General features: G+C 34.7%; 1 protein-coding gene across 6 annotated transcripts in view; it reads left to right on the top strand.

Annotated features, from left to right (window-relative positions):
• The window catches only part of LOC109823797 (FHA domain-containing protein DDL), a 12474-nt gene continuing 1650 nt past the window's right edge, over nucleotides 2518–13341 (top strand). Inside the window, exons 1-10 of one of the 6 annotated variants that reach the window (XR_002242476.1) lie at nucleotides 2519–2721; nucleotides 5349–6090; nucleotides 7204–7235; nucleotides 7910–7982; nucleotides 9373–9430; nucleotides 9685–9777; nucleotides 12036–12150; nucleotides 12224–12266; nucleotides 12359–12404; nucleotides 12519–12589. Coding sequence is in view for 5 of the 6 variants with exons in the window: in XM_020390174.1 (XP_020245763.1) it covers nucleotides 5386–6090; nucleotides 7204–7235; nucleotides 7910–7982; nucleotides 9373–9430; nucleotides 9685–9777; nucleotides 12036–12150; nucleotides 12224–12271; nucleotides 12359–12404; nucleotides 12519–12589 (1241 nt within the window). In the remaining variant the exon portion in view is untranslated. Of the gene's footprint in view, nucleotides 2742–5348; nucleotides 6091–7203; nucleotides 7236–7909; nucleotides 7983–9372; nucleotides 9431–9684; nucleotides 9778–12035; nucleotides 12151–12223; nucleotides 12272–12358; nucleotides 12405–12518; nucleotides 12590–13341 lie in introns of all 6 variants that reach the window. The other 5 variants (XM_020390174.1, XM_020390175.1, XM_020390176.1 and 2 more) reach the window with 5 other exon arrangements.

Below are 13341 nucleotides of genomic sequence, written 5' to 3'. Positions count from 1 at the left end.
CAATTGTAATTTGAGAGGGTGTTAAATATTGTACATGTTGTCTATCTTTGGTCCCACATCGATTAGGATAGTAGAACAATATCTCTTTATCTTCTATATAAACACCATAATATCAATGAAGAGTTTATCTATTTCTTCCAAAAGCTCTATATTTATCAATATGGTCCTCCCCCCAACCCTAATTTGAAAATAAAACACATTTTTAGCTCAAAAGAATGAGCCTGACTATATGCAACGTAAGCCACATCAGCATCACATAATGTTAGTCACTTGAAAATTTGGCTCTAACCTAAAATAGGCCTTGTTGTCACCATGTTCATATACCTTGTTGTCACTAGAGTAAGAAATATACAAGTTGATATTTAGGATCAACAAACTATACTAATCTGATAATTTTGTCTTCTAAAAATAATACACAAACCACTTAAAATCATTGTTAGGTCCTCAAATCTTATAATTTCTTCCACTTTAGTCCTTTTAGCCAACTAACGTTAGATTTGAAGGGAATATACCCTCTAACTTAGCTTTTTATATATGGAGTTTCCAGTTCATACATTTTTACTATTTTAACCTAAACTTATTTTTTAATGGTTTTAAACCCCAACACACTATTTATAAACTAAAACCTAAGTCCTCTCACCAATAATCCTTTTTCCTCTCATCCTCTCTAAAATCTACATGATACTCTAGAGAACTTACATGAGCCAATCTCTAACTTATTTCTAATCTACAAAGAATGGCCTAGTTTTGATGAGATTATTATTATTATTATTATTTGGCATCAGATATTTGGGCCGTGTTGCCTAGTTCCCTATTAGAATTCAAAATGGAATGAAGACTAATTATGGTCCCATTTTAGTAGGTTATGACAAAAGATATGTTTCAATGTTCAAGTTCATCTCCTATGAGAGCTTCAAGTTTTGGGCTAACAAAGCATTATTATGATTTAGAATACATGATTTCGATTTGAATTATTGAGGCTAACAAGAAGTGTTATTTGTGGGCTAAGGAGATCAGTTCACTCTTTTGTTATGGAGTTTGATTTTACTAGATTCATGTAAGTTGTTTTTCTCCCCTTAGAAAATGGAATTTTCCATAATGAAAATTCAATATAAACTTAAATAAAAGGATATGAAATGGTTTTTCCATCAGAGACATTATAGTGTTATGAAGCACGTGATTTTCACGCGCACAGTTAGTTATAACCTTGTTAGTTAGGAGGGTTTATCTGACAAATTTATTAAGGTAAAGTGACACTTTTAAAGTTCAGGGGGTTTTCTTAATATTGGCCAACCTTAAAGGGGGATTTTGTGAAATTTACCCTTTTACATATGGAAATTTATTAGACTAGTATATTGTGTTAACTCTAAATACCAATTTGATATAGTTTCTTACTCTGGTAACAACAAGATATATAAAGTGGGACATAGTGACAATAAAGAAATTTTTTTGGCCAGAGAAAAATTTTCAGTGCCTAAGTGCTATATGACTCGTAACATGACTCTTATATGGCTTCTTACGCGGAAGATAGTTGGACTCATTCGTTCGAGTTCGAGAGAGACCCCCCCCCCCCAACCCCCAAATAAAAAGGACTCAAGAGTGTAGAGATCAAATTGACGTGTTGCTCCTAATGTTGGCAAATTGAGAGGGTTCATTAAAAAATTGGAATCGAATTGAGTGTTTTCCTTTCTCATAAGATTAAAATTTGTCTTGTCCATTCAAATTAGGGCTCAAAAAGGGTGGGGATCAAAGTTTTTTTAACTTTCAAATTAGAGCTCAAAAGGGGCTCACTCAGTTGAGATCCCGCTTAACCTTCACCAAGTCAACCCAAATTAAGCCACATAAGATGCACGCAACTTGATCTCCCAGGAAGTTTTGCTCTAGCAAAAAATTAGGCATTGTTCTCACCACTCTCCGGTTAATGTATTTTGTTATCGCTAGAGCAAGAAAATATACTAAATTGATACAAAATATACGAAACTGACACTTAGACCCCATTTGGTAAAGGGACCAGGAAGAGAAATTAAGGAGAAACGCTAACATAGTTAGCCCATTTGTTAATCCAAAGAGTTAAAACTTTTTAATTTGTTAGGTTAATTTATTTTAATTCTTGTAGTTATTTTTTGTGTTTGGGAATAAAAAAAAATTAAGACCACTTTTTTAAAAATAGAGGGGTTCTTTCTTAACCCATCTACAATGATGGATTTATAGAACTCTTGTTTTGAGAGGTTAATTCATTTTATCCCCTTTAAAAGGATTTGTAAACACCTTTTTTTTGTGCTTCACAAATTATTATGGTTAACTCAATTTACACTATATGTAAATTTTTTATGTTTGACAGGCTAAGAATGAGTAAACTCTCATTCATCCTTAGCTTAACCCTTACTAAACGAGACATCAGCTCAACAAAATATACCAATCCAATATTTTTGCCCTTCTAAATAACTTCAAATTAACCGGGTTAATGGTTATGTACCCGCATCCGGTCCAGTTTGCTAATAAAAGCCAAAAAGGAAGGGATAGCGAGCCGGTGTTGCAAGCCCGGATCGGGTTTATGGTTATCTTACCAAAATTTCTAGGGTTTCTCTCCGCCATTTCTTCCCCCCGATCGCTGAAGCCACCGGCGCGCCTCCTTCTTTCAACCATCTTGTGCTCATTTACCGGCGTGCTAAACTACGCCGAGGCGGCGTGTAAACCCTAGAAGGCAATCGCGAGGATCAGGTACTGGAAAGTGAGAGACTGTGAGTGACTGACTCAACTCTGTTATCAATAATCGATTTTTATTTCCACGATTACCCTTTCCCCATTCAACTTGTCCATCTTTTAGCAAGATTTGATCGAGTTAGTAGCCCACTGCATGTTTCCGTATTATAACTAGCCCTCATTTCTCATATTTCTCTTTTGAATTTCTCCTAGGTTGCGTTTGGATTGAAGGATTTGATTGTTTTTTTTATAATTTTCAACCCAAATTCTGTTGTTTGGGAATCCTTGTAATTTCAGTTTTAGAATTCTCAATTTCAAATTCATTGTTTGAGGAAGGTTGGAATTTCAATTCTAGAATTTTCAATTCATTTGATTGGGAATTATTAGAATTTAATTTCTAAATTAGATTTATCTGACCGAAGACAATTTAGAAACAAGAGTATCTTAATCGACTTGCATAGTTGTCCATCAAGATACGCAAAAAAATTACAACTCTAATTAAGTGCATGAACTTGCAGGGAAATCATGATACAAACAATAGTTGACTTATACTCGTGATTAATTAATCAAATAACTCAATCACAATCAATGCAAACTTATAGTCACCAACATAATACATTAGCTAGTATCACAGAGCCACTCATTTAAATTTCTGTTTATAGCAGATAGCCAAGAGGCTCATACTTTATACTTTGAACTATTAAGAAGGCTGAACACAACACAAAAACCATATTTTGTAAGTACACTGCGCACCATCAACAACATAACCCCATCATAATTGACATATTTAAGTATCCCTCATGCAATTATTGGTAAACACTAAACAGGCTTTTTTAAAACTCGTCGTCCATTTGATTCAAAAGAAATTTTCTTTCAAGTCCTTATACACGTCTACTTCTTGCATCCTCTACTCAATTTAAGAAGCAAGTCAAACTTCACGTGATCTTCAATCACCTGTAACAAAAAACATGCCAAATCAGCTCCACCATTGATGGGTTTCTCAAGGGCACAATTTTTTTTTTCTTTCAAACAAAGTGAAGATACGAGGAGGCAGACCCAATATTTTTATTCAGAAGTAAGATCTATCACAGATTGTAGTCAACCAATAAATAAAAGGGCAAATATTTTGACATTAAACAACCCAGAAAAAGATACTGCATTACAACAGAAAGGTTCATCCAAAGAAACAACAAAAATCAATCCAGACAAAATGGCAAATAATGCAACCAACAAGAAGAATAAAGATGACTAATACATCAAAGAACAACTACAGATGTCTTTTCAATAAAATATATGACTCCAAGAAAGATACCATAGTTAAACATAATATATCAGTTATGCATGTGAAACAGTAATTAAAATCAGTAACATGGAGAGAGCAAATTGAAAATAGAAATAGGTCAACAAAAAACTATGAAGTTCAATAGACTATATAAAACTGCATCTTGCTCATGAGAATTAAAGATAAAAATAATTTTCTTCTCAGTAAATAAACTTACAACCAGCATACTTAGAAACTATGCAGAAATTAATTAGTTTGGAATAATGATAAAAATGAGTATAAATGTTTTTATTAGCTTCTCAGTGTCAAGCTGATAGTTTCAATATACTGACTCCATAAACTATTAGTATGGGAGTCAAAATCTCTTTTATCTTTCCTGCTTATTACCTAGAAGAAAGGAGTAATATTAGTAGAAAAAAAATAAAGAGGACCTGAAATTCATATTAAAAACTTATCATCACAAGGAATAGCAAGCAAAAGGCAACATCATGAATAGCATGTAAAATTGTCCAACCACTTAACACTAGCTCTTGGGTTGGTTTTTGCCACTTCAGGCCCCTTTTTGCCTCTTCGGACTGCTTTTCAACAACTTTGGACTGCTTCGAGCTGCTTTTAGGCCACTTCAGTCACGAAAGTGCTTTTCCAGCTGCTTTTGAGCCATAGCGTTTTCTGCTCTTTAGAGTGCTTTTTGAGCGCTTTTCCTCGCTTTTTGCAACATTGGTGCATGCGGTTAGAGGTTATTATAATTTTTAAATCTATCGTTTCTTCTATTTGGTATATTTAGTCGCCTCCATTGCACATGACCAAACACGTCAATCGATTCTCTCTCATTACATTCAGAATAGGAGCAAATAGGAGCAGAAGTAAGTCTAAGGGTACATGGTCACAAGCTATTATGAAGGTTATGATTGTGGTTAACTTACCTGAGAAGATAGCTCTTAACTGAACTAAAAGAAGAATGAAAATTGGGATAAGGAACTTGTTGTTTCTTGGGAAATTTAATCTTTGCAATACTGTTTTTTTTCTGTTTAAGTAAGCTTTTTTTCTCTCCCATTATACTTCAGTTCATATAATCTTTCATAAACTTCCATTTTTCATGTTATGTTACTATTAGAAATTTAGAATTATATTTTGAATCCAATATGAACTTACTGAATTTTTATTATTACACTAGTTATGCAATGCTGCATTTAGCAGCTCATGTAATGTGATTTTATCTGCATTATTAAAACAAGTGGGCGCCGTTTGAATATTGTTAATATTTCCACTATTTTCCAATTCTTGAAGGTAGAGAATTTGACAATGAACTTTAAAAAAAAGTGTAAATGTGTAATAATGAAATATGTTTTCCCCCTCGGTGTAGGTTGGAAACACTACATCAGTTCAATTGCTTATATCAGATGACTCCAGCAGTAGAACGCAGGGACCATGCTAGACGGGGTTTATCTGATCGGTCAAAATCACCTGTTAAGACCCGCCATTCCCCCCAGAGAAGGAGCCCCCCTCAGAGGGGAAGATCCCCAAGCCGACGACGGACTCCTGCAAGAACAAGCTCACCAAAGAAAGATAGTTCGTCTCGAAGAAAATCTCCTGTAAAAGAAAAGATGCTCAATCAAGTCAAATCACCAAAACATTCTCGAGGGAAACCATCTACAAGAAGCAGTTCATCCCCTTCACCATCTCCTCATAGTAAACGCTTAAGGAGAAGCCAAGCTGAACGTGAGCCAGAAAAAAGGAGTAGAGAAGACCATAACAAGGAGGGTGAGAGGGAATTTAGAGAGAAAGAGAGGAAGAGAAGTCGTTCACTGTCTCCTCGTTCTAAACGCCTAATGAGCGCTCAAGCTGAAAGAGAGTCTGAAAGAGTTAAGGTAAAGGAACATGGGAGAAATAGCACTAGGAAAGACCATGAAAAGGGGAGGCATGGGGAGCATGAGGAGACTAAGGATACTCTTTGCGAGAGAAGGTCGACAAGAGAGAAGAATGATGGTGTTTCTTCTAGATCATCAAGACGTGATCGATCAGTCTCGCCAAAGGAGCATAACCACAGGAGAAAACACAGTTCTCACTCCCCCTCCAGAGATTCCAAGGCTGGAGCACATGAAGAGGTGTCTGGTGATATCTACTTCCTGATATTTCTATTTTGCATAGTTCAGTTGTGCATATTCGAGACGTCAGTTTCTTTTTGCTAGTGCAAAAGTTGATTTTTCAAAAGTTACTACCTCATTGTAGGTTTAGAGAGATGATAGGGTTATTGCTGCAATCGATTTTTGCTTAAAGAATTGACTTTCATATTTAGCATTTGAATTGCATGTTAGAGTTTGTGTTGTTATCTTTGCATCAATATTCTCCTTATGAGTTTTAAGATATACTTAAACATTGCATCTGCAAAGAGTTCTAAATTTTCAAACTGCTAGATAGTTTGTTGTTCCTCCGGAGCATTGAATCATGGTTGGAACTTCTGATCTGAAAAGGATAAGGCTTGCTGCGGATTTTTTCATAAAATGTTTTCTCAAACAAATTAACAGTGATTTTCTTGCTCTGGTCCTTCAGTTTCCAAGGAGGGAGTGTAATGATATGTTCTCTGGACATTATCATATGCATGCTTAGATTTAAACATTATGTAGTTGATATTCGTTAGTCTTTTGGCCTGACAAAATTGTTGGCGTTTCGGTTTTGGATGTTGATCATTTGATGATAAAAATAACACTCATGTAAGAAGACACTCAGTTATTTACGTGGCCTGATTTTGTCTCACGAACTTGTCTTCAACATATAATAAGGTGGTTACTGATGCAGTTGTAGATACGATTACACATATGTCCTCATCATGTCCATAAATCACAATGCCTATGAAGGGTTAACCATATATTTTCAGTTCGTATCTTTTCCACTATATTCTCTTTGCACCTGTATTTAGATTAGTGTTCCACCTACGCGTTTGACAGTATAAAATTTGAAACTGGTCACTGAGAAAGGGGATTTACTTCTTAGGAGTCCAAACTCCTTACTCCATCTCAGGTGTGATTATGTTTACCATTAAGTAACATCATGTTAATATCTTTTTGTGTATAATTATTCTTTTTTGGCAGACTTATATACACAATGTTTTGTCTGCAGTTAGCAATCTTTAGAGGGACAATTCTGGTTCCTTTATCTTTAATTAAATAAGATCAAGATGACTAGATCAGCATCTGATGTAAACTGATTTTCTATTGCAGGCATCACGGTTGAGACCAAATGAACATTTCAGGTGATTATTATATTTATTATATTTCCATTTCATTTAAGTCGCATTTGCATTGATATTTGCTCTGTTACAGAATTTGCTGAAATAATATACTGTGCTGCTGTTATATGAGCTCATTGAATCATTATCAATGTTGATACTTTTCTTTCACATTGATATTGACATATTTTCTTGGTATCTGATACATGTGACTTATTCCGAGGAAGTAATACACATTCAAACTTCTTATCTTTCAACTACTTCTTGGACCCTTTGGATGATCTCTTCTTGATGAAAGTTGCAAAAATGTCTCATAATCATATTCTTTTTCTGTTTAGAGTCATGCCGTTCATCTGCAGCAGCAGTTTTAATTTGCAAAAGGGCATATCTAATAGTGCATGAAGCTATCTGTTTCGCTGTGACTGGTGCCTCTGGGCAACTGCGGTTGCAAAAGGACCACTTTTCTAAAAACAACTTGCAACCAAATTGATTGCTAACTGTTTTTTCCCAAGAATTGACTCATTTCTGCAAATGCAGTCACAAAAAAATCTGGAGCTGCTTGATAATATAAATTATCAGCTCTTACATTCGTCATTACTTTTTAATTATTTGCTGATGATTCATCTGCATTTCAAAAACTGCATTGTTCTTCTCTTTGATGGTCCATAACTAAAAAGTGAAATGATATCATTTTGTAGGGATGGTGATCTTGATTCTGTTGCCATGATGAAGGCTGCTGAAGAGTCCCTCGAAGCTAAGGAAAAAGACAAGGTAATGTTTGTTTTTGCCTACTGCTACAGTTTATCGATGAAGTATAAAGTCTGGAGGGTTTCCTACCTTCGTGGTGAATCTTCTTAGAAGCACTATTTTCTGCTTGTGCTCTCCACTATTTTATTTTCTACATTTACTTTTTTAGGGATTGATGTTTAAGTAAATGCATTATTAACACATTCTTATGTATATATTAAACGATTAATTCATGTTAGCTATATATGGATAACAGTGTTTGATTTTTTTTAACTTGCTACAAAACTTTTTGAAGGAAAATCGCTTCAAAACTCAAAAGACAAGCTTACGCCTCATTGCTTAAAACATAACTAAAGTGAGCACTTCGCGCTTTCATGAAGCGCTATCATTTGAAGGCCATGCTGTAGACAATAAAAGAGGATATAAAATAACTTTTGGCTAATACTAATCCATATTTGTAAATAACTATGTGACTATAAATATTGTATTTAGCTATTCAATATGACAGTTAAAATTAGGATGGGCTTCTATTCAATATGATCACGTAACTATAAATAACTTATATATAGGGGTGCTAAACCGTATCCGTATCTGAGGAAATATCCGTAACTGTATCCGTTAGGATGCGAATATGGTTACTCAAATCTATAACTGATAGGATATGATTACTGCTATGGTTTTGTAGTGGAATATCCGTATCCGTATCCAAAATATCCGAATACATATTAGTCAAACTCTTACGATAGTTTCGATTCTTAAATTATGGATTTGTGGTTAATTTTGATGATCAAGATGACTAATCTTAGCTTTTTAGTTATAATGAACTTATTAATGACCTCTTTTGCATCACATAAACCATGTTTTTCTCAATACTATCTAGTTTTCTCATATCCATTTTTGTATATACATACATATCCGCTTATATATCTGCATCTATATCCGTAACCGTATCCGATTTTAGCGGATATGGATATGAATTTGCCTTACCGTGGTAAATCTGTATACGTATCTGTATCCGAGATGGGGATGGGTAAATGAATATGGATATGGTAAGCATCATATCCGAGCCGTATCCGGACCGAATGCACCCCTACTTATATATCTTATATATGTAGCTTAGCTTATTATTATTTGCGTCTATATTTAGTGCATTTAATTCTTATTTACTAATTAAGACCTGAATGTATCTATTTATAAATTGTTATATTGTTCCATATTTTATGTCTATAATATTTAGAAGTTGTAAAATTAAAACATACTTAACTCATGAGGCTTATGCCTCATGCTTTGAATCTTATGTCTTCTCTTCATAAAAGGGTCTAATCCTTCGCCTTGTGCTTCCGCTTTTTAAACATTGATGGATAGTCATCCAAGGACCTTATTTTCCCTTCATATGTTTTTTGGTTTAATGCAGCAAAAGCCATCATTTGAACTTTCCGGCAAGCTTGCTGAGGAGACTAATCGTGTTCGAGGTGAGAATTCAACGATTCAATTTGTACTCTCCCACTTCCTGAAATCTTCTCCAGTTGTGATATTGTCATGCCAAATAACTATGAGTCTATGATTAATCTTTTTTTTTTCAAGTCTTCTGTGTACTTTATGTTACTCTTAAGTTATACTGCATGCAACACATGCAGTGTAAATGCACCTGTTAAAAATGCATTTTGATAGTATCTTCTCTTAATCATTCTATTTCAGGTATTTTATGTTTTCTTTTACGTTTCAGGTATCACTCTCCTATTTAATGAACCAGCAGATGCTCGAAAACCTGATACTAGATGGCGATTGTATGTTTTTAAGGCTGGAGAAGTGCTGAATGGTAATAGTTGTGAAGACTTTGCTTAGTAGTTATGTCAAATAAGTAGCCTTTTTGAGATGCACGTGCATTGACATTACATCAAATGATCACATGCATTTGTATGTGATTTTGTCAGAAAATGACTTATTGTCAAAAAGAGTTTCCTGGTTGCTTTGGTTGGCTTCAAGGATTGTGCATCAGATACACTTTGTCCTTAAGGTGCAAGAAAATGATATGAGATCCATTTCGGAAACAGCTTGAGCATTAGTTATCTATATTTGTGAATAAGATGCAAGTCCCCAAAAGGAGATTGTGGCTATCAATATTTAGGTTCTTCCTCTTTGTCCCAATGACTAGATCATGCATTCTGATAAAATTTTCCGTGTATTATTAGCAGAAATGTGTGAATTATTCACTTATCTTTCATTAGGTTCTCTTCAGATATGATCAACTCCCCAGATCATATATTATTATTTTAAAGTCCCTTTTGGTAATGGGAGTCACATTTTAAAAACCCAAGAAATGCTGTCACAATGCATAATACTTTAAAATTCACGGGAAGGGAAAGCTTGAAAAAATTCAAAATTCAAAATAAAAAAATCCCATGTTTAGCAATGCCCCCCACCCCCGCGCGCTGGCAGGTTTCCTCTATTTCAGCACCCTTACACCTGCCCCCATCCGTACCCCAAAACAAAACCCCACTCCGCTCAAGAAAAAAAACCCACTGTGTTATCATGTGCACTAGACAACTAGTGCATAAAAATGAATTGTTGCTCAAAAATATCAATTGTTTTGAGGTCATTACATGAACTTCATCAACTAATTGTAACGTTTCCTGCTTCGCCATGAAAGTAACTTATTGATCAGGATTAACGAGAAACAAAAAGATAAATACTTTCTTAGATATTTCTTTTGTGCAAAGTATTCTTCTTTTACTCTGTAGAAGTACTTTGCGGTAACTTAAAGATGAAATAGAACGTTGAATTGCAGTTACTCTCGGTAAGATAATTCCCTCAGAAGTTGTAGAAATTGTTTTCGCTTCGATAGAAATTCCATCTAGATCTTCTTGAGCGCTTGGTGAGAAAGCAGTCAGGAAATATAATTATTTAGAACTCTAGATACAAAATATAAGCTTGATTATCCAGCCTCAACAAGTTGTGCTTCAGTAATAAATGGAAATACAAAGCTTCCCTGTGAGTCTGGTTTATGAAATTCTTTATCCTTCTATTTTAATTTTGAACGAGAAGAGGTTTATGGTTCACTTGTTAAACCTTGCCCTCTAGCTTCCTCAAGGTTTTAAATGTCGGCCGGCATGTCCGACATGTCGGCTGACATCGGTTTGAGGGCTTGACCGACATGACATGGATGTTTTCAACTCGTATGTGCCAAATCGAAAATATTAGGGTCATATCGGGCATATCAACCTATTTTTTAGCTTTGAAAATTCGGTCGATATGATACTTTTTTTAAGATCTGTTTTTTGTTATCAGGTTTGGGTTTAGTGATAAATACCTAAACCCGTTTGACCTGTTCTCATGTTTAAGGGTTTCTTATGAACACGATAGAAAGAATTTATGAACCCAAATCCATATATTATTTACTTTTTTATATGTTTAGTCTATAAAATTTATAAATTATGTTTATATTGAATTTATGAATGCTTAGATTACATTTAGGACATGATATTATACATATGCGCACTACCCGATATGGCAATCCGATATTTAGTCAATGTCCCCCGATATATCCTTGATTTCCGCTATCCGACATAGATTTCAGCCATCCGACATGAACCCGACATCCGACATTTAAAACCTTGAGCTTCCTCATGATGCACGTCGAAGGCTTAGGCACCTGCGGCATGTGATTCTTTATCTAGTTAATTATAAAACCTTAGTATGGTTATAGTTCAGGTCAATTTGGCATTTGCAAATAGCAACTAGCAAGGTTATTTATATTGACAAGAATGGAACAATGATATGATTTTGACGTTTCATGAACCATTTTGAGAGGAGTTTGTTATATGCTATCATAGACACTTTTAGTTCATGAACTGGTTTCATGAAAGTATCAAATTATTTGCCCCTTTGTCTTTGTATAATGGTGGATTTGGCATGAGATATTGTTTTTTCACTTACTGCAATACTGCCTTGTGCTGAATTTCTTAAACTTGTTTCTTCACAAATTAGTGTCGGCTTCAAAATGTGGTAAAGATTGGCTAGTGTTTTTGTGTGAAGTACAGCTATATTTCGTTTCTAATGGAAATATGCCATGAATAGATCCCCTTTATGTGCACCGTCAGAGTTGTTATCTCTTCGGACGGGAAAGGAGAGTTGCAGATATCCCTACAGATCATCCTTCTTGCAGCAAACAACATGCTGTTATTCAGTACAGGTAAGTTCATCATCATCTATTTGTTGATTTGGTAATCCTTTCGCGTACTAGTGTATATACTTTCTTGTTTCAGGCAAGTGGAGAAAGAACAACCTGATGGATTAATGAAAAAGCAAGTAAGGTAATGGATCAAACATACTTATTTTTTGTAATCACTTAGCAATTATTCTTTGTGGTAATGACCATTTTGAATTGCGTATTTCATTAGGCCTTATATAATGGATCTTGGTAGCACGAATGGTACTTTTATCAATGTAAGAGTTTATGGCTTCTCTATCTTTTAAATTTATTGTAAAGTTATTTGAACATTTTCTCATGCCTTTTGCAGTCTACTTTCTTCTTTCTGACTGTGTCTTTTGTGCATGCAGGATAATCGCATTGAATCGCAACGCTATTATGAACTTTTTGAAAAAGATACAATTAGATTTGGTAATAGTAGGTACGAATTAATGGCTATGCAGATAAGGCTACTTTAGCGCACATATGCCTTGTTTCCCCCCTATTTATACTGTTTAACTATTCATTTCATATTTTCTTGTCCGTATCACTTGAGTTCACAAATTTCATTGTGTAGGCGGCTAGATTTATCGTTGGGCAAGTCCAAAGGGTGTTGATATGTATGGTATAAATATAATTAAAAAAAATCTGAACTACTGCTTTTTTACTTTTTATCTATGCTAATCTGAAAGGTAATCTAGAAGCTATATTTAGTAGATCAGGGTAAAATTGTCCAGAAGAGTTACATGGTATGGTAAGTCATGGCTAGTAAGCGGGACAAGTTTAGGGTGCTTTTCTATGACTTATAAAAGTTCGGGGTTTGTGCAAAAATTACAATGTTCCGGGGGACGGGGTCATCAGAAAATTACCCTTTATTGTTTTGAATACAAACATGAGCCCTCTGCGGCTAAGGACCTTTTACTGCCATTTTATTTATTAGTGACCTTCTTGGATTTTGTTTATTTTTCTAGGATTTGTAGAAGAAAATTACACATGAGAAGTGCAATTTTTTATTCTCTACGTCTACCTGCTTGCAAATTGAATTGCATGACATGTAGCATCACCTTATTCAATAAACATGCTGGGATTACCTGAGATGATTCAGTTCACCAGTTTCAGTTTTCAAGCTCAAAAATTTACCATGTGACAAAAGTTAAAGAGATTGGCCAATTTGCATGGTTTAGAAATAGGATA

The sequence above is a fragment of the Asparagus officinalis genome, chromosome 9 (genome assembly GCF_001876935.1).
Source record: "Asparagus officinalis chromosome 9, Aspof.V1, whole genome shotgun sequence".
Classification (NCBI taxonomy): domain Eukaryota; kingdom Viridiplantae; phylum Streptophyta; class Magnoliopsida; order Asparagales; family Asparagaceae; genus Asparagus; species Asparagus officinalis.
The sequence above is the reverse complement of the archived record's forward strand: the minus strand, read 5'-3'. Positions and strand labels throughout refer to the sequence as shown.